Source organism: Copadichromis virginalis, linkage group LG15 (genome assembly GCF_057382275.1).
Source record: "Copadichromis virginalis isolate Kocher_CV1m ecotype Utaka linkage group LG15, C_Virginalis_male_GT1.1, whole genome shotgun sequence".
NCBI lineage: Eukaryota > Metazoa > Chordata > Actinopteri > Cichliformes > Cichlidae > Copadichromis > Copadichromis virginalis.
In genome coordinates this window covers 26,126,041-26,152,610 of record NC_140632.1, presented here as the reverse complement: position 1 = coordinate 26,152,610, position 26,570 = coordinate 26,126,041, and the positions used below count along the sequence as shown (strand labels likewise).

The window sequence follows — 26,570 nt, the reverse complement described above, 5'->3', positions numbered from 1 at the left end:
ACGGGTCCTTCAGTATCTGCGCTGCTCTAGTCCGGCATCTCCTGGTGTAGGTGTCCTGAAGCAGGGGGAAAGCAATCCTGCAGCAGCGTTCTGCTGTACGGATCACTCTCTGGAGAACTTTTTGGTCCTTCACACAGCTGTTCCCAAACCACGATGTCATGTTCTGTGTGAGGATGCTCTCCACAGCGCCTGTATAGAAAATCCTGAGGATCTTTGGGGAGACCCTGAACTTCCTCAGTTGTCGTAGGTGATACAGGTGCTGCCTAGCCTTTTTGGTCTGGACCAAGATACTTGAAGGACTGCACCCTCTCCACTGGAGCTCCATTGATGATAATGGGCGTGTAGTCTCTGTGCTGACTCCTTCTGAAGTCCACCACCAGCTCCTTGGTCTTGCTGACGTTCAGCTGGAGGTGGTTGTCCTGGTACCATGATGCCAGATTCGTCACTTCATCCATGTAGGCCGTCTCATCGTTGTTGGAGATGGCACCCAACACCACTGTGTCGTCAGCAAACTTCACAATGGTGTTGGAGCCATGGGTGGCCACACAGTCTGAAGTGTAGAGGGAGTAGAGCAGTGGCGAGAGGACACATCCCTGAGGTGCTCCTGTGTTGATGGTGATGCTGTTGGAGAAGCACCTGCCCACCCTCACCACCTGAGTTCTGCCAGTGAGGAAGTCCAACACCCATGCACACAGACGGCTGTTAAGTCCCAGATCCCTCAGCTTTGTGAACAGTCTGCAGGGCACTATTGTGTTAAACGCTGAACTGTAATCAACAAACAGCATTCGCACATAGTTACCCTGTTTCTTGTCCACATGGCTGAGAGTGGTGTGTAGGACGTGGGCAATAAAGTGTTAATGGTTATTTTTAACATATTTTGAAAAGATTAGATCCCAAAGTCATCACGATCCCATAAACAAGGCACGCCCACCATTTTTATTTTACAAGGTAACTTTCCAGTTTTTAAAGTTGTGTGTTTGAAGCAGGACTGAAGATTTTACAGAACAAGAATTTTAAAACCCTAAAAGGTATTAGTTTCTCACTAAAAGCAGTAAAAATAGCATCTTATTATTATTATTGAAAAGATGTTCAACATGAGGAGGTTGCTGAGAGTTTGAGTGCTTCACTGCTTTCTCAGTCTGATCAGTCTGAGCTTCATGTGCTTAGTTTCCTCCTCCTCTCACACTTCATGCGTAGATGCACGCTTTCCACCACGTAAAGGTCCTTTAAAGGAATCCAGTCATTCAGGATGGAAAACCTGTTTAAGAGTTATTCCTGTTACAAATGTAATGTGGACGTTTTTTTTTATTTTTATGATTGTAACAGACATTTCCCTCTAAAGTACCGGGAGCTGAAGCAAAAACATATACAGTGTTCGTATGAGCCAGAATACACCTGACAACATACATTCCTTCATCACGCTCTTGCTTCTGTTACCAATAAGACTCAGATGAGTTCAGCATCAGTTCTGGCGTCACTGCTGCGTTTAATCCAAAGTGTCAGTCGAGCTGATCCAGGCTGTTTTACCAGTACACAGTCTCTTCACTTTTCACTGCTGACTCCAGATCACATTACAGCCAACCTACTGTTCACTTTAGTATCAATCACTTTGAAGAACTTAAAGGAACAGGAAATACATAAAAGTCACACAAGGACAAGATGCCAGATTTTTAAAAAGAAGTTAGTGTCTGTAACTCATAAACACGAAACACCATTCTTTAACTCGGAGAGAAACTGTTCACAGCTTCCAGAAACTGTACAGTCGGTGATTCAAAACAATAAGACCTTAGTCACAACAAGGAAGCAGCGGAGCAAAGTGCTCTGTCAAGGTAATAATGTATAACCTTAGATGTGAGGCGCAGGATGACGAGAAATATGTCCTCTCTATCTAGATCAAGCATTTTGGATCAACTGGAGTTTTTTTTTTTTAAATTAAATTTGAGAACTTTCTCATAACGGTGAGTTACTACATGTAGTGAAGTAGATTCTGGGGTAGGATTTTATATGATGTCCACAAACGCACCACTGACATCCACACATTCCCAGCCAATAATTAGCAGGCTTATAAGAAACAGCTGTGCTTCACTACCAGAAGGAGGCATTTGGCAGTCTTGTTCATCCAAGGTGGCTGAGAGGGGAACCTGTTTAGCAGGATTTGAGAAATTTTTTTTTTTTTTTTTGGGCGTCGTTCCAGACCGTACTCCATACCAGTTGGTGGCGGTAATGCACCTTTCACTTGTTTGCCAACCGCCAATATAACTGTAAGAAAGAAAGAAAGAAAGAAGGTGGCTGAGAGCATTAGGCAGTTAAGTGCTGCAGATCTCTCAAGGAAAGCTACTCAGTTTAGTATTGCCCTTTAGAGAGTGGTGAGTGGGACTCTTGTGTTCATCATAACGTGGCATACAGTAGGGTGGACTTTAACAACTGTTTCCCTCTTTTGTTGCAGGTTTGCACTATATGTGATGCTTTTATAACGAACAGTACTTTGGGGTGTATTTGTTTCATGTAGATCTTTTATTAATGTGTGTAATGTTTTATTGCTTTAGTGGAGGTGCGGCCGCTTGCTGAGTGGCTAGGCACGTGAGGTGGAATCCCCTTCCCGATGCATGCGAGTGTACACACCGGGCATAGGTAGATTGCACCATTTAGAGTTTAGTGTGAGTGACAGTGAGGTCTGCAGTGAAGTTACAACGGTGAGTAATTGGTGGCACCCATGGGCACTCCTCCCTGTCGGTTGCCTCCTCAAGTGGCCGGTCTCCGCTATTTTGTTTAGTTATTCTTTTACCATGCTGTGATTGTTTTAGGGTAGCATTGTGAGAGGGAGTCTGGTCATTTTAATCATTGTTTGTTAATAAAGTGTTTTTATTAACTATTTTGCCGTCCCCAACCCTGCTACCCTAGGTGCCTTCCTGTTTTTATACAAGGAGTGCAGAATTATTAGGCAAGTTGTATTTTTGAGGAATAATTTTATTATTTAACAACCATGTTCTCAATGAACCCAAAAAACTCTTTAATATCAAAGCTGAATGTTTTTGGAAGTAGTTTTTAGTTTGTTTTTAGTTTTAGCTATTTTAGGGGGATATCTGTGTGTGCAGGTGACTATTACTGTGCATAATTATTAGGCAACTTAACAAAAAACAAATATACCCATTTAAATTATTTATTTTTACCAGTGAAACCAATATAACATCTCCACATTCACAAATATACATTTCTGACATTCAAAAACAAAACAAAAACAAATCAGCGACCAATATAGCCACCTTTCTTTGCAAGGACACTCAAAAGCCTGCCATCCATGAATTCTGTCAGTGTTTTGATCTGTTCACCATCAACATTGCGTGCAGCAGCAACCACAGCCTCCCAGACACTGTTCAGAGAGGTGTACTGTTTTCCCTCCTTGTAAATCTCACATTTGATGATGGACCACAGGTTCTCAATGGGGTTCAGATCAGGTGAACAAGGAGGCCATGTCATTAGTTTTACTTCTTTTATACCCTTTCTTGCCAGCCACGCTGTGGAGTACTTGGACGCGTGTGATGGAGCATTGTCCTGCATGAAAATCATGTTTTTCTTGAAGGATGCAGACTTCTTCCTGTACCACTGCTTGAAGAAGGTGTCTTCCAGAAACTGGCAGTAGGACTGGGAGTTGAGCTTGACTCCAACCTCAACCCGAAAAGGCCCCACAAGCTCATCGTTGATGATACCAGCCCAAACCAGTACTCCACCTCCACCTTGCTGGCGTCTGAGTCGGACTGGAGCTCTCTGCCCTTTACCAATCCAGCCACGGGCCCATCCATCTGGCCCATCAAGACTCACTCTCATTTCATCAGTCCATAAAACCTTAGAAAAATCAGTCTTGACATTTCAGCTTGTGTGTCTTGTTCAGTGGTGGTCGTCTTTCAGCCTTTCTTACCTTGGCCATGTCTCTGAGTATTGCACACCTTGTGCTTTTGGGCACTCCAGTGATGTTGCAGCTCTGAAATATGGCCAGACTGGTGGCAAGTGGCATCTTGGCAGCTGCACGCTTGACTTTTCTCAGCTCATGGGCAGTTATGTGGCGCCTTGGTTTTTCCACACGCTTCTTGCGACCCTGTTGACTATTTTGAATGAAACGCTTGATTGTTCGATGATCACGCTTCAGAAGCTTTGAAATTTTGAGACTGCTGCATCCCTCTGCAAGATATCTCACTATTTTTGACTTTTCTGAGCCTGTCAAGTCCTTCTTTTGACCCATTTTGCCAAAGGAAAGGACGTTGCCTAATAATTATGCACACCTGATATAGGGTGTTGATGTCATTAGACCACACCTCTTCTCATTACAGAGATGCACATCACCTAATATGCTTAATTGGTAGTAGGCTTTCGAGCCTATACAGCTTGGAGTAAGACAACATGCATGAAGAGGATGATGTGGACAAAATACTCATTTGCCTAATAATTCTGCACTCCCTGTAGTTATATGTTTTTAGTAGTTCCTCTTAATAAATTTTGATTTGGTAACTTCCTTTGTCTCACCTCTGCCGTTAATAACGAGTCTGTGGGCTTTGGTAGCCAGTGCAACACGTACATTGGCTAGAGAAATCTTTCCTGGGGTGTAACGCCCTCCCCCAGGTGGCGTTGTCAATATCTTAGTTACCGTCCCCGGTTATTCCTCAATCGCGACACCACATATAGTCCAGTGAAGAAGCAATATGAACCAGGAGGGATCTGGTCAGATGTGTAAATTAACTCACCTGACTCCTTTCAGGGTGGAGGAGTAGCAGCTGTACCCCGATTGAACCTCAACTCTAAGGGCTAGCCACTCTTCGGAGAACGCTGCCTATATTCGCAATCTCATTCTTTCACTCCGAGAGCAACTCGGGGTTAGTATGTTGCCCAAGGATATTTGCAGCCAACAACCAAACAGCTGATTACTACATGACCTGCTCTACCTACTAGGCTACAGCCACCCCTCAAGAAGGAAGGTGACTTTGTGAGCAGTGTTGGGGAGTAACCAGTGTTGGGAAGGTTACTTTTAAAATGTATTCCACTACAAATTACAGAATACATGCCCCAAAATGTATTTTGTAACGTATTCCATTACGTTACTCAATGAGAGTAACATATTCTGAATACTTTGGATTACTTAATATATTATCATGCTTTTTACAACTACATGAATGTACTATTGCTGTGTGATTTATTACTATTACTGAAGGTCCGCGGCTCCAAACCATAGTAAAGGGACCTCTGGCTAATACGTCGGGTTCCGTGTCGGGGTCATAGCCAAAAAATAGCTTTACTTTGTTGTCTGGGTCAACTTTGCTTGCGAGAGACAGAGAGGCATTGAAAGGCTGCTCCAATGGAACTTATAGTTTTGGAGGAAAACACAAACACAATGTACAGTCGAGTCTTAATAGCTTACTTACAACTGGGCTCGTCAGGCACTCTTCTTGGCTGCAGTTGTTATTATTAGAGATGGCACGATACCACTTTTTTTTTTATGTCTGATACCGATATCATAAATTTGGATATCTGCCGATACCAATATGAATCCGATATAGTGTTTTTTAATCAACAAAACTGTTTTTTTTTTGTTTTTTTTAAAATATCTTGCTGCATTTTGTATACCGTATTTTCACAACCATAAGGCGCACTTAAAAGTCTTAGATTTTCTTCAAAAAGTACGGCGCGCCCTATAGCGCAGTGCGCCCTGTGTGTTGTAATGAGGACGTAGTAGAGAACACCATGAGAACGCTAAAGGGTGAAGTGTGTGCGTTGACTTTATCGCACATACCTGTATAAAAGAACAGGTGTGTGCGTTATGCAGGACATCGTTGTTTTAACAACCCTGAAAATGGCAAAGAGACACGCTTACAAAGCACAGTTTAAACTGAAGGCCATCAGCTACGCGGAGGAACATGGAAATCGAGCAGCGGTGAGAGAATTTAAGATTAACGAATCGATGGTTCGCAAATGGAGGAAGCTAGAAAACAAGCTCCGGCAGGTCAAGAAAACGCAGCTGAGTTTCCGCGGACATAAGGCGAGGTGGCCCGAGTTGGAGGAAAGACTCGAGCGGTGGATCATCGAGCAAAGAACAAGCGGGAGAAGCGTTTCGACGGTCACCATTCGGCTAAAAGCAGTTTCACTTTTTATGAAACGGTGCCATTTTTCCATCCGGACCAGGACTACGGTAGCGCAGCAACTTCCAGCGGATTATAAGGAAAAGCCGGCCATCTTCCGCTCCTACTGCAGCAAACACATCGGCGACAAACACATCCAGCGATGGATGACCGATGGAGACCACAGTTTCACCAAGAGTGGAAGGCAGCGCCCGGCGAGTTACGCCACAATTTGCCAATGGATTGTAGATGCTTGGGCTAACATGTCTGCTGGCACTGTTGTTCGAGCTTTCGCAAAAGCCGGCATCATTTCCGAGGAACCGCACGGCACGGAAAGTGACTCTGACAGTGAAGAAAGTGAACCTGGGCCCTATTTCAGGAAGCCGGTTTAGAAAACTCAGAGTGAAAAACGATACTCAGGGTTGACTAACCCCGAACTGTCCAACTCGGAATATTCGGTTTCAGAAAGGCTGATAACAATTAGTTCAATCAACGCGGAGTTGCTTTAACCCCAAGTTAAGCGCGCGCACGAGGATACATAAAGCCCTGATTAGTGGAGCACAGATTAAGCGAGTCACCATGGAGACGGAGGGAAAGAAGGCGCGGTCAATGTATTTTACAGCGCTTGAGGCCAAAATTCTGATGGCAGTATAGGGCTTTGGAGCGTGATGTCACGGGGGTGGGCGATAACATGCAAATTTTGCGGAAAAAAAGTAACACAGCCTCAGCTGCAAATTAGCATCCATTACTATAATGAAATAATTTGTTAGTTTGAAATGCTACGGGGAACTATGTACCTGTACATTAATGCTGTTGAAAGACTTCCTGTTCACATAGTCTCCTTCATTTACTGAAGGAGCAATGATTGGAATGTGAGTGCCATCTATACAGCCAATCACGCCTGGGAACCGTGAGAATAAATGTAAAATTTAAGTAGTAGTTCAAGTATCACCACATCATGAATTAAGTTTTGGTCATCCTGATACCTGCAATTTTGTGGAATCCCTCTTTGATAAATCTTGTGGGTCTATGACCGGGGAACACCACAAACGAGTACAGGAGACGTTTCAGTGCAACTGTAACATTCCTGACTGCCTGACAGACGGTAGCCTTGGAAACGTGCTCAGCGTCACCAATATTATACAGAAAGCTCCCGTTTGCAAAAAACCGAAGTGCAATACAAATAATATGTACAGAACTGAGAGGATGTCCGCGATGTGTCACATGAGCAATATTAGGCCTGAGGATGTTATTCAAATAAATTATAGATTGTGCTGAAAAACGGTAACGTTCACACAGGAAATCATCAGGAAATGATAAAATGTCCGAACGCGCTCTAATCACTCTCTCCCGGCGGAGAGCTCTGCAGAGAATTTGGGCTTCAACATCTACTGGCTCTTCAAGGAAGGAGCACGCCATGTCTGACACTTCCTACAGTCAGGTTTCCGACAAAGAGGCGGAGAAAGTCAGGGTTAGTTGAAGTAAACCTGCTAGGGGGCAGGTTAGCTTCACGGAGTGTGTTGTCATAGTAACTCACTCAGAATTAATCTAAACTCGCTTTGTGAAACCGAAAACCCAGAGTTTTCGTTAACTCAGGGTATACTTACTCAGAGTTTGCTCTAAACCGGCTTCCTGAAATAGGGCCCTGGCATGTTTGATGGAGATTTAGCGCAGCTGTTCAATTCAGACACAGAGGATGAGGACTTCGATGGGTTTGATTGATGATAAAAATGTGAGTACCAAACTTTGTTTTGCTACTGCTTTATTTTTAAATACGCACACTTGTATGCTTGTGTGTTGTTGATGATGACGATTACTGGTAATAAAAATGTGAGTAAGGTACCGAACTCAGGTTTGCTCCCGCTTTATTTTTAAATACGCATACAGTACTTGTATGAGCCCTATGATCCAGTGCGCCTTATGTGTGTGTTAAATACAGTAATGGCACACATAACTGAGACTGCGCCTTTTAGCACAGTGCGTCTTATGGTCGTGAAAATACGGTAAGTTCATACTCAAGTTTAAAACAACAACTACACTAAAGCTATTCTGTTATACCCGTATGCCCAAAAAAAAAAAAAAAAAAAAAAAAAAAAAAAATTTCATAGTTCAGCAACACTGATCAATCTAATAAACTTAAACCTACACCATCCTCCCTATTCTGGTATTTTAAAGAGTACTTAGCATAAATATTAAGCAACCTAACTAATAGGGTTCCAAATCCCAGCAACAACAAAAATGACTAAATAAAAAAATAGGGAACCACCCCTCACGTTCCACCTCATGATGCTTAATCGACGTAATCAACCTTAATTTGATGCAGTGTGGAAAAAAAAATGCACAGAAATCAATTATTTTTCAAGAAATATTAAATAGATTCAACATCTTTCTTCAACAAAATTGCAGACTGCACAGATGGTACCTTCCCAAAGGAAAAAGTACTATAGCTTACTAGGGTATATATATTAGACTTAATAGTTACTATATACAGTAATTGAATTCTATTCATTTTACATCAAATTAAAACTTTGGGTGTCAGATAATTATTTATTAAAAGCTAGACATTTTAAATGAGAATAAGAAAGAAAAGTATGTCTTTGTGCCCCCTTCTCCCTGTTAATGCCCTATCGGCCCCCCTGGCTAAACTTTGCTAGATCCGCCCCTGCACAGTTACCAGCCGTCAGCTACGTAGAAAAAGATCCTGGAGTAGAAAGTAATATTAAATACATTCTAACAACAGCTGATCAAGCTTAAACGTGCTGCTGTTGTTCAGCCACTGGTTTCCTCTTTCTGGTGCAAAGTGGGCCAAAAACAAACAAGAGAGACGGACTCGCGACAGAAAAGCCGATCAGCTGATCGTTAAGCAGTTTCATGATTGAAGTAGCAGCAAGAAGAGGCAGTCGCTTGTTAAGTTTAACGCAGGAATGCTTTACAAACATTCAGAGATGGACTTACACACTTGCTTTACTTCTCTCTGGGATAACTCTGTCGGAGATGAAATGCCGGGCTGCTAGCGAAGCTCCACATGCTATCCAGACCACCGATAGGTCCCGCATGCCACAGCCGCTCTATCACGTGATGCATACTGCTCCGACGTGCTAACATTCTGAGGTAAGTTACGGCGTGTTGCAAGTTTTGTGAGGTGCTTTTGTGATATTTAATGGATCGGATTACTTTTTTTTTTTTTCTCCGATATCCGATCCAGTAATTTAGGTCAGTATCGGACCGATACCGATACGCAATATTGGATCGGTCCATCTCTAATCTGTAGTGGAATACATTTTAAAAGTGACCTTCCCAACACTGTTTGTGAGTTGTCATGCTCACAAGATTTTCACAAAACCTGACCGCTGACATGACTGTACTGAATCCTAAATCATTTCAAAACACAAATAAAATCTCAAAGACACTCAGTATTTGAACGCATCTCAGCATTTAGTAAAACTGAAGTAAATTTGCATATACATACTGTGCACAGTGGCTCTGTATGACAGACAGTACAAAAGACAGGACAGACACACAAAAAGGTTAGTAATCACAATAAACATTTAATATAAAATTTAATGGAAAAGAAAAAAGGGAATGCTCAGACATCCAGTCATCCTTTGATCTCAGATTATCAGAAACCCTATAAAAACATTTCTGGAAGAACCTGTTACAACATGTTATAGTTACACCAAAATCTCTGTGGGAGGAGAATACTATGAAAAACAATGTGCTGCCGATACTGCAGTACCATTATTTGATATGATAAGAGACTTTAAGGCATGTATGACACTTGACTTCGGTTACTATGACTGGTTATTCTGCCAACAGAAAAAAATACAGTTTGACCGTCCTTAATGCCTGGGCCACGTGATGACACGTTATCATTTATGAACATATGCATTATTCATTATTATCAACATACACACACACACACACACACACACACACACACACACACACACACACACACACGCATTGACATGACATCATCAAATTTCAATGCTGTTCCATTCACTGATTTTCTATGTTGATAATTTCGTACATTAAAAACATTTCTGCCCTTTAAAATAAAATTTGAACAGTCAAATATCTCTACATGATTCTCTTAGCTGGTCTAAGCAGCTGCAGTCAGTCAGCAGTGGGAACATTTTTCCACTCATGCGGAAACGCTCCCTCCTACACAGAACACAGAGACACTGAAGACCCATACCACACTTCAAAACCAGGATAAAGAGGTTCGGTGAATGTGGTGTTGAAGGTGTGGAGGTGGACGAGTTTGTCAGAGGAGACTCTGTAGAAGGACAGAGTGCCAGCAGGACAGTCCACATACACTGCTACTCTGTTAGAGACGGAGGAGGGTAGGGCCAAATCTACGTCCTTCCTAAAGTTGTTGTGACAAGCACGGTAACCATCTTCACAACAGTTCAGACTCCAAGACTGATCGTTGGAGCCAAGCTTGCAGTCATCGCTGTCTCCTCTCCTTTGAATTTGTCCGTAAGTCACTGCGACGTCAATCACTCCTCTACACTCGATCTCCCAGTAACAGCGACCTGTAAGCTCATTTTTGCAGAGAAGCTGATTCCAGTAGTCAAATCTGCCTGGATGATCAGGATATGGCTGCACCGCTCTCACATGTGTCACCCTCCTGTTGTTGTCAGACAGTTTGAGGTTTCTGTGCGCTGTATTTGGGTCCAGTTCAAGTTCGCAGAAGTCTAACAGAGAAAGTACAATGTAAAAGCAAAGACATTACAATAGTAGTTTATAGATCTTAATTCTTGCACAGTCAAGCACGAATAGAAGATCAGTTCCACAATCGGTGCCCCTTCAGAGTGCCAGCAGAATGAAAACCTTTGAGAGTAAGCTGAATTATCTAATCAGCTTCTCACTTGCATCTTAAGTGATTTAGGAATTTGAATTTAATAAGAGATGAATAAAAAGTGCAAACTTACATTTTTGCAGTGCAAACCTTAACACCTGCTCTGTGCAGTGGTCCACTCTGTAGATAAGTATAGTGACAGCGACATACAAATTATCAAGCACAATACATTAGTCATGAATGCAAAGAATTCAAATTTCCTGATATGAGACACTGTTTTAGATCAAATTGCTATTTTACTGATGGGGGCGAACAAGTTACTTTTGTTGGTGATGTCAAATTGTAAACCACAAAAGTGTTTTAAGAATCTAAGAAGTGCAAAAGAATCTGACTTTGATTTAAAAAAAACAAACAAAAGTGCATAAAAATGTTGGTCTCAATAGTTTCATCCTATAAAATGTGAAAGCCAAAAAATAACCTTTGAAAATGCGTTCGAGTTCAATGTTTTTATGAGTCACTTGCTAACAAAAAGAATTAGCATAGTATGCTACTATACTGTATCATTAATGAAAACAGCAATTGGTTTAGAGTATAATTTAAAAATGTTAATTTATATTTCCATTTTCTACCTCTTTAGTTGTTTCGGATACTCCATACGTCTATCAACGTGCTGAGATTTATTAGTTTTCACCACTGGCAGCAGCCTCAGAAGAGCCTCCTCAGTAACTGAGTATTTCTTTGAGTCAAACACATCCTGATCTTCTTCTGATGACAGTAAGATGAAGACCAGAGATGACCACTGAGAGGGAGACAGCTCATCTTTGGAGAGACTTCCTGAAATCAGGGACTGTTGGATCTCCTCCACCAGAGAACGATCATTCAGCTCGTTGAGACAGTGGAACAGATTAATACATTTCCCTGCAGACAGTTTCTTGCGGAGTTTCTTCTTGATGTACTGGACTGTTTCCTGATTGGTCTCTGAGCTACTTCCTGTCTGTGTCAGCAGGCCTTGTAAGAGACTCTGATTGGTCTGCAGGGAAAGACCCAGGAGAAACCGCAGGAACAAGTCCAGGTGTCCATTTGGACTCTTTAGGGCTTTGTCCACAGCACTCTCATGGAGATGTTTGAGTTTAGATTTGGGTCTTACTTTAGACAACAGAGATGATGTTTGTTCTTCTTCTAACAGATCAACTCCAGAGTTGATGAAGGTCAGATGGACATGAAGAGCAGCCAGAAACTCCTGAACATTCAGATGGATGAAGCAGAACACCTTGTCCTGGTACAGTCCTCTCTCCTCTTTAAAGATCTGTGTGAACACTCCTGAGTACACTGAGGCTGCTGTGATATTGATGCCACACTCTTTCAGGTCTGATTCATAGAAGATCAGGTTTCCTTTCTGCAGCTGATCAAAAGCCAGTTTTCCCAGAGACTTGATCAGCTTCCTGCTCTCTAGACTCCAGGATTGATTTGTCTTAGCTCCTCCATCATACTTGCCCTTCTTCACTTTGGACTGAACCACCAGGAAGTGGATGTACATCTCAGTCAGGGTCTTGGGCAACTCACCTTCCTCACTGGTTTTCAGCACATCCTCAAGAACTGTAGCAGTGATCCAGCAGAAGACTGGGATGTGGCACATGATGTGGAGGCTTCGTGATGTCTTTATGTGGGAGATGATCATGCTGGATTTTTCTTCATCTCTGAATCTCTTCCTAAAGTACTCCTCCTTCTGTGGGTCAGTGAATCCTCTGACCTCTGTTACCATGTCAACACAGTCAGAAGGGATCTGATTGGCTGCTACAGGTCGTGTGGTTATCCAGAGGCAAGCAGAAGGAAGCAGTTTCCCCCTGATGAGGTTTATCAGCAGCACATCCACTGAGGTGGACTCTGTAACATCAGTCAAAATTGTAGTGTTGTGGAAGTCCAGAGGAAGTCGACACTCATCCAGACCATCAAAGATGAACACAACCTGGAAGTCTTCAAAGCTGCAGATTCTTGCTTCTTTGGTTTCAGTAAAGAAGTGATGAACAAGTTCCACCAAGCTGAACTTTTTCTCTTTCAGCACATTCAGCTCTCTGAAAGTGAATGGAAACATGAACTGGATGTCCTGGTTGGCTTTGTCTTCAGCCCAGTCCAGAGTGAACTTCTGTGTTAGGACTGTTTTCCCAATGCCAGCCACTCCCTTTGTCAGCACTGTTCTGATTGGCTTGTCTTTAACAGGTGAGGCTTTAAAGATGTCTTCTTGTCTGATTGTTGCTTCTGGTCTGTCTGGTTTCCTGGATGCTGTTTCAATCTGTCTGGCCTCATGTTCATCATTGACCTCTGAAGTCCCTCCCTCTGTGATGTAGAGCTCTGTGTAGATCTGATTACAAAAATTTGGGTTTCCTGCTTTAGTGATCCCTTCAAACATGCACTGGATGTTTTTCTGTAGATAAACTTTCAGTTTACGTTGGCACTCTGCAGCATGGGTTCCTAAAGAAACATACAAAAACTATGATTACTATCCAGGCAGTTCTACGGAAGCAAAACATGATCCGAAAAATGTAAGGAACGAGTGGAGCGGAACAAAAAAAATCACTAGGATAAAGGTGACAGACAATGAGTGGGCAGCCTGTAGACAACAAAAAGATAAATAATTTCAACAGGTTTATTTCTCGACTTTTATTTCTGAAGTCTTCTCCACCACACAACACCTTTCACACATTCGCACTACTAGTCTTCTGTCATCAAGGGAATCCTGACATCTGAGTGTGATGTAGTCAGACTCGAACGTCAAGGAAGGTGGTAAGGAAGCAGACTCAGCAGACATTTAGAGAATTTACAGTGAACTCCATCATACGTGAAACTTAATTAACTTAATTACCAAAACTCAAAAGTACATGAGTGCAATAACACAGCTCACCTCTCCTCCCTCATCTGAAGCTCCTCACACTTCTGATTAGCACATTTACACAACTAAACGGCTCTATTTACAAAAAACAAAACAAAAAAACAAATTCAAAAAACCCCTGCAGACCTAGAAAGAAGCAAAAGGAAGCATTTCTATGGTAGAAGGATCCCCCCCCCCCCCCCCCCCCCCCGTTTGCACCTGTTGATGTCATGTCTGACATTATCAGCACTTTAAAATCAGGAAATGCTAGGGGGGCCTTTCCACACACCTGACCTACATAAAGACTGAAAACAAAGAACGAAGTATGAAAAAAAATGACTTAATCTGCAGCATAATAGAGTATAAAGAAACATGTAACTGAGTATTTGTCTTAATTTGCAGAAAGTTTGTTTTTCCATCCACAGAATGCGTACACAAACAAACCCAGGATAGTCAGTGCAGCAAAGTTACTTTGACAAATAGCAAATCATAGCAAATGAATAGAGAGACAGAATAAGGTGCATAATATGCAAAAAAAAAAAAAGTCAACACATCTGGGACAAGTGGAGAGCATTACAACTGCTTATCCCTTTGTCACACTGAGAAACATCCCCTGCTGGACTGTGATGTCAGTTTTAAGGTCCTGAGGACTTGTGCTGCCCAGCTGTCACATTTACAGCTGGATTGACTCCAGTCCAGTAAAAGTCTCACTATGCTTGTCAAAAGCATAGTGAGACTCCAGTGTTAGTGAAAACAACACGCTTAGTTCCTTTAGCAAAGAAAATCACACTATCACCAGTGGAAGCTGGTGACACCAGCAGATTAAATAAACTGACCATGAAGGCTGGCTCTATAATAGGTTGCAAACTGGACCTCCTCTCCACCAGAGCTGGAGGTCACCGAACAAACTTTTATGGGTGGTGTATTTCTTATCTTATTTTAAATTATCTTACTGGTTTGTAGACAGTCGGCCAGCTCCTCCTGCTTCATTCTCCTCAGGAAGTGTTGTGTGATCTTTAGAAATGACTCTCTGCTGCTCTTCTGCTCTTCAGCTGTACCACCCAGGCCCTCATCTTCACTCTGATCAAGTCCACCGTCTCTGTAATCTGGATTTAGGACCTCCTGGAACCTCTTCAGCTCGGTCTTCACAAATCTCATAATGTTCTCCTCAAGTTGCTAGAAAGAAATGTTAGCTTCTGTTAAACACAACATCACATTTAGTATATCTAACTGTCTGTGAAGTGCTCAGTGCAGAAAAAGCACCAACTCAGTCACGGTCACTGTCTTTGAGATATTTTTGTCATTACTTGTACCATATAAGTAATGACAAACCTGGAAAGAGTACAACATTTCAAGCCCCAGCTGGCTCTGATGAAAACAGAAACATGAACTTTGGACTAAACTAAATTTAAGAGAGCAGAGAGCAGTGTTGTTCCCAAACAGCAGGAGCTGTGATGAAAAAGATTGTAGGTAGATTGATTGATAGTAGTATTAAGCAGAAACACTGCAGTATTTCTCCATGGTGATATGTGTTTTCTGTGCTTACATACCATAAATATGTCCTGCAGAGCTGTTTGGTGCCCACTATCAGGCTGGTGATGGGGAACCTTTAAATTCTGCTGCTGCTCGTCTCTGTGGAAATGTCAGAAAAAACAGGATACATTTCATACACCGTATATTCTAAAAATATCAAATGATAATCAAATTTTCATCCTTACGTTGAGCCTTTAAATTTAATTTCACGGTTGATGGAGCCACTGGATGTCACAGTCAGACATGTGGTTACACAAGGATCAAATGTCTGCTTTTTATTTGGTCTTGAAACATAAAATAGACACATTATAAGCAGAGGTTTATAGAAGCTTCTAGAAACGACAGAAAGAAATGTAGTTTTCAGTCAAAGCTCACGTTTTGTCAGAGAATGGCATCTGAGAGATGGGAGTGTAAATGTTCATGACCCGTTCTCTATTCAGGGATTCAGACACCCAACCCGGTTCAGGATCAGCTCCAGGTCCGGCAGAGTCTGGTCCAACCTGCTGCTTTACCCTTAAATGCAACACATATAGTGCTCAGAGCACGAATCGTGACGATGAAGATTCAGTTCCAACAGTTACTTCAAAGTGCTTAATGTTGTACAGGAAAGATGCTGGAATATTTTAAACAAACTCCAGCACTTATTGACAGTGAATCCAAGCTGGTTCATTAAGAAGCTGCAGCTCTGCTTCCTGGTCTCAATTAGGAAGCAGTTTGGGGGGTTTGATAAATTTGACCAGATTTCTAGAAATGAGAGCTGCTCCATCCAAAGTGGGATGGATGCCGTCTCTCCTAATAAGACCAGGTTTCCTTCAGAAAGTTTCCCAACTATCTAGACAGCCAGCAATTTAAGGAGAACATGCAGCTTCATATGTCACAGGGGACCAGAGAAAACTACAGAGTCCGACATTGTTCTGGGAAAGTTACACACTGATTCAATATTGATTTTGTGATGGGAGAGCTGAGCTGTGACCTGGAGAAGAGTCCTGACAGTTAGAGACGGTCCTCTCACCTCTGAGGTTTGATCTGGCTCTCATGTTCCCCACACAGAGTGGATGCAGAGTTAGGGACTCCCTCCTTTCTGTGCTCACACTGATCCACAGAAGAGAACACACCTTCACACAGACACAACAACACGCTCAGTCAGCACAACAACATTTATACTTCAGACTGTGTTGCTGTGTATACCAAGACTAGCTGCAGAAAATGGAAGTCATATGATATATCATTTCTTTCTTAAGAATGGTGTCTGCTCTCGTGTGGAGCAGCAGACAAGTCAGCTGCACGACAGAATAAAGAAAATCCTCACCACCCAGATTCAGGTCCACGTCCATTACAGAGTTGTTCTATCTTCACCTTTAGAGGAAACACAGAGAGAAGCTGCTTTAACCCAAGGGCTCTGTTACATTCTCATAATCACCATCAGAGCCGGTCAGACTGCAGGTCAGTGAAACCTTCATACTACAAAGAGCAGAGCCCAGCTGCTTCAGTAGGAGCTTAATTTGTTCAAACAGTGATGTCATCATGGTTTAAGGTGCAGTAATACTAAAAGAAACATGTTTTTTTGTTTTTCCATCAGTGCATTTTGAATTATGAGGTTGTGTTCTTCATAACTTCTGTCAGGAAAAGAAAACATCCAAATAACATTTGTAGATGATTTTGTTGCTACAGTTTGTTTATGATGAGGATTTTCTAAAACAATTAAGTTTGCTGAAGATTTTTAGAGCGCAGTCTTCATGTATCATTCAGCCTGGTTTATAGAAGACATGGTGAAAACTAAGGAATTTTCTCTCTTTATGGTATTTATGATTTAATAAAAATGCTAAAAAGATAACTTTATAAAAAGCGTTGATTCAAATTTATCATCAACATGAAACATGAAGCATTTCTCACATGGCAACAAGTCCATGGAAATGTTCAGAGTTTTATAAAACACTTCAGATATCTGCATAAAAACTTTATGAACCTGAACATGAACACATTTGATTAAACATTAAAATCCTTCCTGCTGAGATTAATCATTTTATATTCAATGGTCCTGTTTGATTCTTTTCTCCTGGCTGCAGGTGAGTCATGATTTGTTAATCAGTGATAAATGTTAACAATATTTTTGTAGCTCCATGTAAAGAACTTTGAACCTTGCTGTTTCTCAGTAACACCACCTGCCAGGTCAAAGTTAAAGTCTCCCAATCGTTAACAATAAACATCTCACTTTGTGTAACTTTGCTCAGTTTGGTGTTAAAATACTAAAAATGTTTGAACTGATCAAATGATCATAATGAACACCGAACAAAATAAGTCTGCAGGTTGATTTTGTTAGGTTTTGTGTTCAGAGTTAAAGTACGTTACCTTCTGATGGAGAAAATAATCTGCATGAAGCTTAAGTGAATCCACAGCTTCAACGGGAAACATGCAGAGAGCAGGAGATTCACACACAGTCTCAGCTCTCTGGATTTATCTACAAACTGAAGTCTTCCTTAAGGAAACCTGAAAACTGCACCATGACCCTTGGAATAAAGAGCAGAAGTCACACAAGTACACACAGCACGAGTCCTTATCAGCTGCATCATAAAGTTCTGATAACACAAAAAAAAAGAGCAAAGAAGGCTTTTATTAAGCAACACACACACACACACACACACACACACACACACACACACACACCTCAGTCTGAAAACAACGCAGCATATACTGAAAACATTCACTAACCATCACATCATGATGAGTCCATAAACCCACTAGAAAAACCAGCCATTAGAACGATGTCAGGCTCAAGCCACTTCTGCAATACCTTCACTTGTTATGTGTTGAGCATGAACAAAATTACAATACGTCATGAGTCTCTGTGGTCTCAGTGTAGTTCTGGCTGCAGTCAGTAGATGGCACTGCTACACAACCTCTACACCATTACCTACAGGCAGCACTGCAGGACTAAACTCAAATAAAAGCAGTGAAACTGGAAAAATTTCTTTATGAGACTGGAAACACAAACTGGCTACAAACCAGCTCATATCCACCCATCCATCCATCCATCCATCCATATACCTATCATCTATCATCCATCCATCCATCCGTTCTACCACGCATTATCCATCCATAGACTGATCCATTGATTTGTTATTTGAAGTCATGGATGCAGCAGTCTGCACAGAGGTGCAAAGGCTCCCACATCTCCCTGAAGCATTGAGGTATTGCCAAGGCAGCAGAGAAGAATACGCTTATCAGTCTCAGGCTGTCATGTCCCAAGTGAAAATGGCAGAAACGCTTTAGTTATGGGGGACTATGAAGACCTTTCATAGTCTCGTAGTTCTTTTATATTTAACTTCATGAAAATGTGAAACAAGTGTTCAGTAATCAGTACTTAAAAAGTCAGCGGTGGTGTTCACAGGTTGCTTTTAATTGTTGAAGTAGTTAAACATATCTACAAAGTAAATGTCCTTATTTGATGCTTTACATTATGAATGTTTGGCATTCATGACATCATAAAAACATTATTTCACAGACGGTTCTGTTCCAAGCTTCATGTTACAGAAACATTAATAACAGGATTAAATTTTATATGTTGTCTTGTGTCTGCCAAGACTGAGAGAAAATACCTGCTGCATTTTTGTATGATAAGAGCAGCGTAATGTGTTCTTAATTACGTGAGATCCATCTCTGTTTATCTCAGCAGGTGTAAGAAGGTCCTGTGTGAGTAATCAAAGATGTTTTACTGCCTCATTGGGGAGAAAAACACCTGAAACTGTTTCAGAATCAGAATCAGAATCAGAATACTTTATTGATCCCTGGGGGAAATTATTTTTTGTTACAGTGCTCCATTTTAAACCAACATTAAGACAAGACAGACAATACGCTAACTAAGAATAGTACAATATATACACATATATACATACATACATACATAAGTCACTTATAAATAAATAGTTGGAAAAGAAACATGTGTAGCTGTAGCAGCAAACAGTGTGTTAAGTGGATGCGTTGTACAGGGAGATGGCCACAGGCAGGAATGATTTCCTGTGTCGTTCAGTGGTGCTTTTCGGTAATCTCAGTCTCTCACTGAACGAGCTCCTGTGACTGACCAACATGTCATGGAGTGGGTGGGAGGTGTTATCCAACATTGTCTTTATCTTGGACAGCATCCGCCTCTCCGCATCATTCAACAGTTTGAGCTTAAGAAGAGCAGGCTTTCATTTTTACAGTGTTGAGAGAGTATAGCAGGAAAAAAGCTCAAACATCAATCATCATCAGAGAGTTAATGGCCTTTAAATAACCAAGGCTTCAGACAGGTGATTAAAACCTCCCTGTGATTGGTCAACCATCATGACATTCTAGTATCTCCTACCTGTCAGTCAAAGCACCCACACCCTGAATGCTAACTTAAGGTTGTTATGAAGGAGTAAGTTAGCTCTTAAAATGAACACTTAAAAATAGATTTTAATTCCACAAGAAATTCAATTGAATACTCTTTGAAAAGTCGTGTTGGTCAAACATTAACAGAAAAGCCAGAGAAACAGCGGCTCCTAGAGCTGCTTATTAATTACACGATTATGTGATTGGATTCTAACTTTTGGCTTTACTTACAGCCCCTTTAATGATCACTGGTTAATTAGCATACTCTGTACACAGACTCTGCAAAAGTCTTTATGCTTTAATAGCCCCAATTTAAACAAGAAGTGTTTTGCAACAGTGGGAAGGAAAAACTCAACACATATAGTGCTCAGAGCACGAATCGTGACGATGAAGATTCAGTTCCAACAGTTACTTCAAAGTGCTTAATGTTGTACAGGAAAGATGCTGGAATATTTTAAACAAACTCCAGCACTTATTGACAGTGAATCCAAGCTGGTTCATTAAGAAGCTGCAGCTCTGCTTCCTGGTCTCAATTAGGAAGCAGTTTGGGGGGTTTGATAAATTTGACCAGATTTCTAGAAATGAGAGCTGCTCCATCCAAAGTGGGATGGATGCCGTCTCTCCTAATAAGACCAGGTTTCCTTCAGAAAGTTTCCCAACTATCTAGACAGCCAGCAATTTAAGGAGAACATGCAGCTTCATATGTCACAGGGGACCAGAGAAAACTACAGAGTCCGACATTGTTCTGGGAAAGTTACACACTGATTCAATATTGATTTTGTGATGGGAGAGCTGAGCTGTGACCTGGAGAAGAGTCCTGACAGTTAGAGACGGTCCTCTCACCTCTGAGGTTTGATCTGGCTCTCATGTTCCCCACACAGAGTGGATGCAGAGTTAGGGACTCCCTCCTTTCTGTGCTCACACTGATCCACAGAAGAGAACACACCTTCACACAGACACAACAACACGCTCAGTCAGCACAACAACATTTATACTTCAGACTGTGTTGCTGTGTATACCAAGACTAGCTGCAGAAAATGGAAGTCATATGATATATCATTTCTTTCTTAAGAATGGTGTCTGCTCTCGTGTGGAGCAGCAGACAAGTCAGCTGCACGACAGAATAAAGAAAATCCTCACCACCCAGATTCAGGTCCACGTCCATTACAGAGTTGTTCTATCTTCACCTTTAGAGGAAACACAGAGAGAAGCTGCTTTAACCCAAGGGCTCTGTTACATTCTCATAATCACCATCAGAGCCGGTCAGACTGCAGGTCAGTGAAACCTTCATACTACAAAGAGCAGAGCCCAGCTGCTTCAGTAGGAGCTTAATTTGTTCAAACAGTGATGTCATCATGGTTTAAGGTGCAGTAATACTAAAAGAAACATGTTTTTTTGTTTTTCCATCAGTGCATTTTGAATTATGAGGTTGTGTTCTTCATAACTTCTGTCAGGAAAAGAAAACATCCAAATAACATTTGTAGATGATTTTGTTGCTACAGTTTGTTTATGATGAGGATTTTCTAAAACAATTAAGTTTGCTGAAGATTTTTAGAGCGCAGTCTTCATGTATCATTCAGCCTGGTTTATAGAAGACATGGTGAAAACTAATGAATTTTCTCTCTTTATGGTATTTATGATTTAATAAAAATGCTAAAAAGATAACTTTATAAAAAGCGTTGATTCAAATTTATCATCAACATGAAACATGAAGCATTTCTCACATGGCAACAAGTCCATGGAAATGTTCAGAGTTTTATAAAACACTTCAGATATCTGCATAAAAACTTTATGAACCTGAACATGAACACATTTGATTAAACATTAAAATCCTTCCTGCTGAGATTAATCATTTTATATTCAATGGTCCTGTTTGATTCTTTTCTCCTGGCTGCAGGTGAGTCATGATTTGTTAATCAGTGATAAATGTTAACAATATTTTTGTAGCTCCATGTAAAGAACTTTGAACCTTGCTGTTTCTCAGTAACACCACCTGCCAGGTCAAAGTTAAAGTCTCCCAATCGTTAACAATAAACATCTCACTTTGTGTAACTTTGCTCAGTTTGGTGTTAAAATACTAAAAATGTTTGAACTGATCAAATGATCATAATGAACACCGAACAAAATAAGTCTGCAGGTTGATTTTGTTAGGTTTTGTGTTCAGAGTTAAAGTACGTTACCTTCTGATGGAGAAAATAATCTGCATGAAGCTTAAGTGAATCCACAGCTTCAACGGGAAACATGCAGAGAGCAGGAGATTCACACACAGTCTCAGCTCTCTGGATTTATCTACAAACTGAAGTCTTCCTTAAGGAAACCTGAAAACTGCACCATGACCCTTGGAATAAAGAGCAGAAGTCACACAAGTACACACAGCACGAGTCCTTATCAGCTGCATCATAAAGTTCTGATAACACAAAAAAAAAAGAGCAAAGAAGGCTTTTATTAAGCAACACACACACACACACACACACACCTCAGTCTGAAAACAACGCAGCATATACTGAAAACATTCACTAACCATCACATCATGATGAGTCCATAAACCCACTAGAAAAACCAGCCATTAGAACGATGTCAGGCTCAAGCCACTTCTGCAATACCTTCACTTGTTATGTGTTGAGCATGAACAAAATTACAATACGTCATGAGTCTCTGTGGTCTCAGTGTAGTTCTGGCTGCAGTCAGTAGATGGCACTGCTACACAACCTCTACACCATTACCTACAGGCAGCACTGCAGGACTAAACTCAAATAAAAGCAGTGAAACTGGAAAAATTTCTTTATGAGACTGGAAACACAAACTGGCTACAAACCAGCTCATATCCACCCATCCATCCATCCATCCATCCATATACCTATCATCTATCATCCATCCATCCATCCGTTCTACCACGCATTATCCATCCATAGACTGATCCATTGATTTGTTATTTGAAGTCATGGATGCAGCAGTCTGCACAGAGGTGCAAAGACTCCCACATCTCCCTGAAGCATTGAGGTATTGCCAAGGCAGCAGAGAAGAATACGCTTATCAGTCTCAGGCTGTCATGTCCCAAGTGAAAATGGCAGAAACGCTTTAGTTATGGGGGACTATGAAGACCTTTCATAGTCTCGTAGTTCTTTTATATTTAACTTCATGAAAATGTGAAACAAGTGTTCAGTAATCAGTACTTAAAAAGTCAGCGGTGGTGTTCACAGGTTGCTTTTAATTGTTGAAGTAGTTAAACATATCTACAAAGTAAATGTCCTTATTTGATGCTTTACATTATGAATGTTTGGCATTCATGACATCATAAAAACATTATTTCACAGACGGTTCTGTTCCAAGCTTCATGTTACAGAAACATTAATAACAGGATTAAATTTTATATGTTGTCTTGTGTCTGCCAAGACTGAGAGAAAATACCTGCTGCATTTTTGTATGATAAGAGCAGCGTAATGTGTTCTTAATTACGTGAGATCCATCTCTGTTTATCTCAGCAGGTGTAAGAAGGTCCTGTGTGAGTAATCAAAGATGTTTTACTGCCTCATTGGGGAGAAAAACACCTGAAACTGTTTCAGAATCAGAATCAGAATCAGAATACTTTATTGATCCCTGGGGGAAATTATTTTTTGTTACAGTGCTCCATTTTAAACCAACATTAAGACAAGACAGACAATACGCTAACTAAGAATAGTACAATATATACATATATATACATACATACATACATAAGTCACTTATAAATAAATAGTTGGAAAAGAAACATGTGTAGCTGTAGCAGCAAACAGTGTGTTAAGTGGATGCGTTGTACAGGGAGATGGCCACAGGCAGGAATGATTTCCTGTGTCGTTCAGTGGTGCTTTTCGGTAATCTCAGTCTCTCACTGAACGAGCTCCTGTGACTGACCAACATGTCATGGAGTGGGTGGGAGGTGTTATCCAACATTGTCTTTATCTTGGACAGCATCCGCCTCTCCGCATCATTCAACAGTTTGAGCTTAAGAAGAGCAGGCTTTCATTTTTACAGTGTTGAGAGAGTATAGCAGGAAAAAAGCTCAAACATCAATCATCATCAGAGAGTTAATGGCCTTTAAATAACCAAGGCTTCAGACAGGTGATTAAAACCTCCCTGTGATTGGTCAACCATCATGACATTCTAGTATCTCCTACCTGTCAGTCAAAGCACCCACACCCTGAATGCTAACTTAAGGTTGTTATGAAGGAGTAAGTTAGCTCTTAAAATGAACACTTAAAAATAGATTTTAATTCCACAAGAAATTCAATTGAATACTCTTTGAAAAGTCGTGTTGGTCAAACATTAACAGAAAAGCCAGAGAAACAGCGGCTCCTAGAGCTGCTTATTAATTACACGATTATGTGATTGGATTCTAACTTTTGGCTTTACTTACAGCCCCTTTAATGATCACTGGTTAATTAGCATACTCTGTACACAGACTCTGCAAAAGTCTTTATGCTTTAATAGCCCCAATTTAAACAAGAAGTGTTTTGCAACAGTGGGAAGGAAAAACTCAACACATATAGTGCTCAGAGCACGAATCGTGACGATGAAGATTCAGTTCCAACAGTTACTTCAAAGTGCTTAATGTTGTACAGGAAAGATGCTGGAATATTTCAAACAAACTCCAGCACTTATTGACAGTGAATCCAAGCTGGTTCATTAAGAAGCTGCAGCTCTGCTTCCTGGTCTCAATTAGGAAGCAGTTTGGGGGGTTTGATAAATTTGACCAGATTTCTAGAAATGAGAGCTGCTCCATCCAAAGTGGGATGGATGCCGTCTCTCCTAATAAGACCAGGTTTCCTTCAGAAAGTTTCCCAACTATCTAGACAGCCAGCAATTTAAGGAGAACATGCAGCTTCATATGTCACAGGGGACCAGAGAAAACTACAGAGTCCGACATTGTTCTGGGAAAGTTACACACTGATTCAATATTGATTTTGTGATGGGAGAGCTGAGCTGTGACCTGGAGAAGAGTCCTGACAGTTAGAGACGGTCCTCTCACCTCTGAGGTTTGATCTGGCTCTCATGTTCCCCACACAGAGTGGATGCAGAGTTAGGGACTCCCTCCTTTCTGTGCTCACACTGATCCACAGAAGAGAACACACCTTCACACAGACACAACAACACGCTCAGTCAGCACAACAACATTTATACTTCAGACTGTGTTGCTGTGTATACCAAGACTAGCTGCAGAAAATGGAAGTCATATGATATATCATTTCTTTCTTAAGAATGGTGTCTGCTCTCGTGTGGAGCAGCAGACAAGTCAGCTGCACGACAGAATAAAGAAAATCCTCACCACCCAGATTCAGGTCCACGTCCATTACAGAGTTGTTCTATCTTCACCTTTAGAGGAAACACAGAGAGAAGCTGCTTTAACCCAAGGGCTCTGTTACATTCTCATAATCACCATCAGAGCCGGTCAGACTGCAGGTCAGTGAAACCTTCATACTACAAAGAGCAGAGCCCAGCTGCTTCAGTAGGAGCTTAATTTGTTCAAACAGTGATGTCATTATGGTTTAAGGTGCAGTAATACTAAAAGAAACATGTTTTTTTGTTTTTCCATCAGTGCATTTTGAATTATGAGGTTGTGTTCTTCATAACTTCTGTCAGGAAAAGAAAACATCCAAATAACATTTGTAGATGATTTTGTTGCTACAGTTTGTTTATGATGAGGATTTTCTAAAACAATTAAGTTTGCTGAAGATTTTTAGAGCACAGTCTTCATGTATCATTCAGCCTGGTTTATAGAAGACATGGTGAAAACTAATGAATTTTCTCTCTTTATGGTATTTATGATTTAATAAAAATGCTAAAAAGATAACTTTATAAAAAGCGTTGATTCAAATTTATCATCAACATGAAACATGAAGCATTTCTCACATGGCAACAAGTCCATGGAAATGTTCAGAGTTTTATAAAACACTTCAGATATCTGCATAAAAACTTTATGAACCTGAACATGAACACATTTGATTAAACATTAAAATCCTTCCTGCTGAGATTAATCATTTTATATTCAATGGTCCTGTTTGATTCTTTTCTCCTGGCTGCAGGTGAGTCATGATTTGTTAATCAGTGATAAATGTTAACAATATTTTTGTAGCTCCATGTAAAGAACTTTGAACCTTGCTGTTTCTCAGTAACACCACCTGCCAGGTCAAAGTTAAAGTCTCCCAATCGTTAACAATAAACATCTCACTTTGTGTAACTTTGCTCAGTTTGGTGTTAAAATACTAAAAATGTTTGAACTGATCAAATGATCATAATGAACACCGAACAAAATAAGTCTGCAGGTTGATTTTGTTAGGTTTTGTGTTCAGAGTTAAAGTACGTTACCTTCTGATGGAGAAAATAATCTGCATGAAGCTTAAGTGAATCCACAGCTTCAACGGGAAACATGCAGAGAGCAGGAGATTCACACACAGTCTCAGCTCTCTGGATTTATCTACAAACTGAAGTCTTCCTTAAGGAAACCTGAAAACTGCACCATGACCCTTGGAATAAAGAGCAGAAGTCACACAAGTACACACAGCACGAGTCCTTATCAGCTGCATCATAAAGTTCTGATAACACAAAAAAAAAGAGCAAAGAAGGCTTTTATTAAGCAACACACACACACACACACACACACACACACACACACACACACACACACACACACACACACACACACACACCTCAGTCTGAAAACAACGCAGCATATACTGAAAACATTCACTAACCATCACATCATGATGAGTCCATAAACCCACTAGAAAAACCAGCCATTAGAACGATGTCAGGCTCAAGCCACTTCTGCAATACCTTCACTTGTTATGTGTTGAGCATGAACAAAATTACAATACGTCATGAGTCTCTGTGGTCTCAGTGTAGTTCTGGCTGCAGTCAGTAGATGGCACTGCTACAC

At 40.9% G+C, this 26,570-nt stretch overlaps 1 protein-coding gene and 2 long non-coding RNA genes across 4 annotated transcripts; all 3 read right to left on the bottom strand.

Moving 5' to 3' along the window:
* Window positions 1-9,633: 9,633 nt before the first annotated feature.
* LOC146692571 (protein NLRC3-like) lies at window positions 9,634-18,136 on the bottom strand. 2 transcript variants are annotated; one of them, XM_085432708.1, is made up of 11 exons: window positions 18,017-18,136; window positions 17,657-17,814; window positions 16,617-16,663; window positions 16,320-16,422; window positions 15,683-15,820; window positions 15,493-15,591; window positions 15,325-15,406; window positions 14,728-14,950; window positions 11,538-13,377; window positions 11,042-11,088; window positions 9,634-10,804 (listed from the first exon to the last, which is right to left on the bottom strand). In XM_085432708.1, the coding sequence occupies exons 3-11, from the start codon at window positions 16,639-16,641 to the stop codon at window positions 10,269-10,271; spliced, it is 3,093 nt and encodes a 1,030-aa protein (XP_085288834.1). In that variant the 5' UTR covers window positions 16,642-16,663; window positions 17,657-17,814; window positions 18,017-18,136; the 3' UTR covers window positions 9,634-10,268. The 2 variants fall into 2 exon arrangements, with proteins under 2 accessions (XP_085288834.1, XP_085288835.1); XM_085432709.1 differs by lacking the exons at window positions 17,657-17,814; window positions 18,017-18,136 and having other exon boundaries at window positions 16,617-17,074.
* Window positions 18,137-19,136: 1,000 nt separating this feature from the next.
* LOC146692570 (uncharacterized) lies at window positions 19,137-22,298 on the bottom strand. The gene is made up of 4 exons (XR_014915237.1): window positions 22,179-22,298; window positions 21,838-21,995; window positions 20,798-20,844; window positions 19,137-20,603 (listed from the first exon to the last, which is right to left on the bottom strand). It is a non-coding gene; the product is annotated as an uncharacterized LOC146692570 (long non-coding RNA).
* Window positions 22,299-24,283: 1,985 nt separating this feature from the next.
* Window positions 24,284-26,505, bottom strand: LOC146692569 (uncharacterized). The gene is made up of 4 exons (XR_014915236.1): window positions 26,386-26,505; window positions 26,000-26,157; window positions 24,960-25,006; window positions 24,284-24,765 (listed from the first exon to the last, which is right to left on the bottom strand). It is a non-coding gene; the product is annotated as an uncharacterized LOC146692569 (long non-coding RNA).
* Window positions 26,506-26,570: the final 65 nt, after the last annotated feature.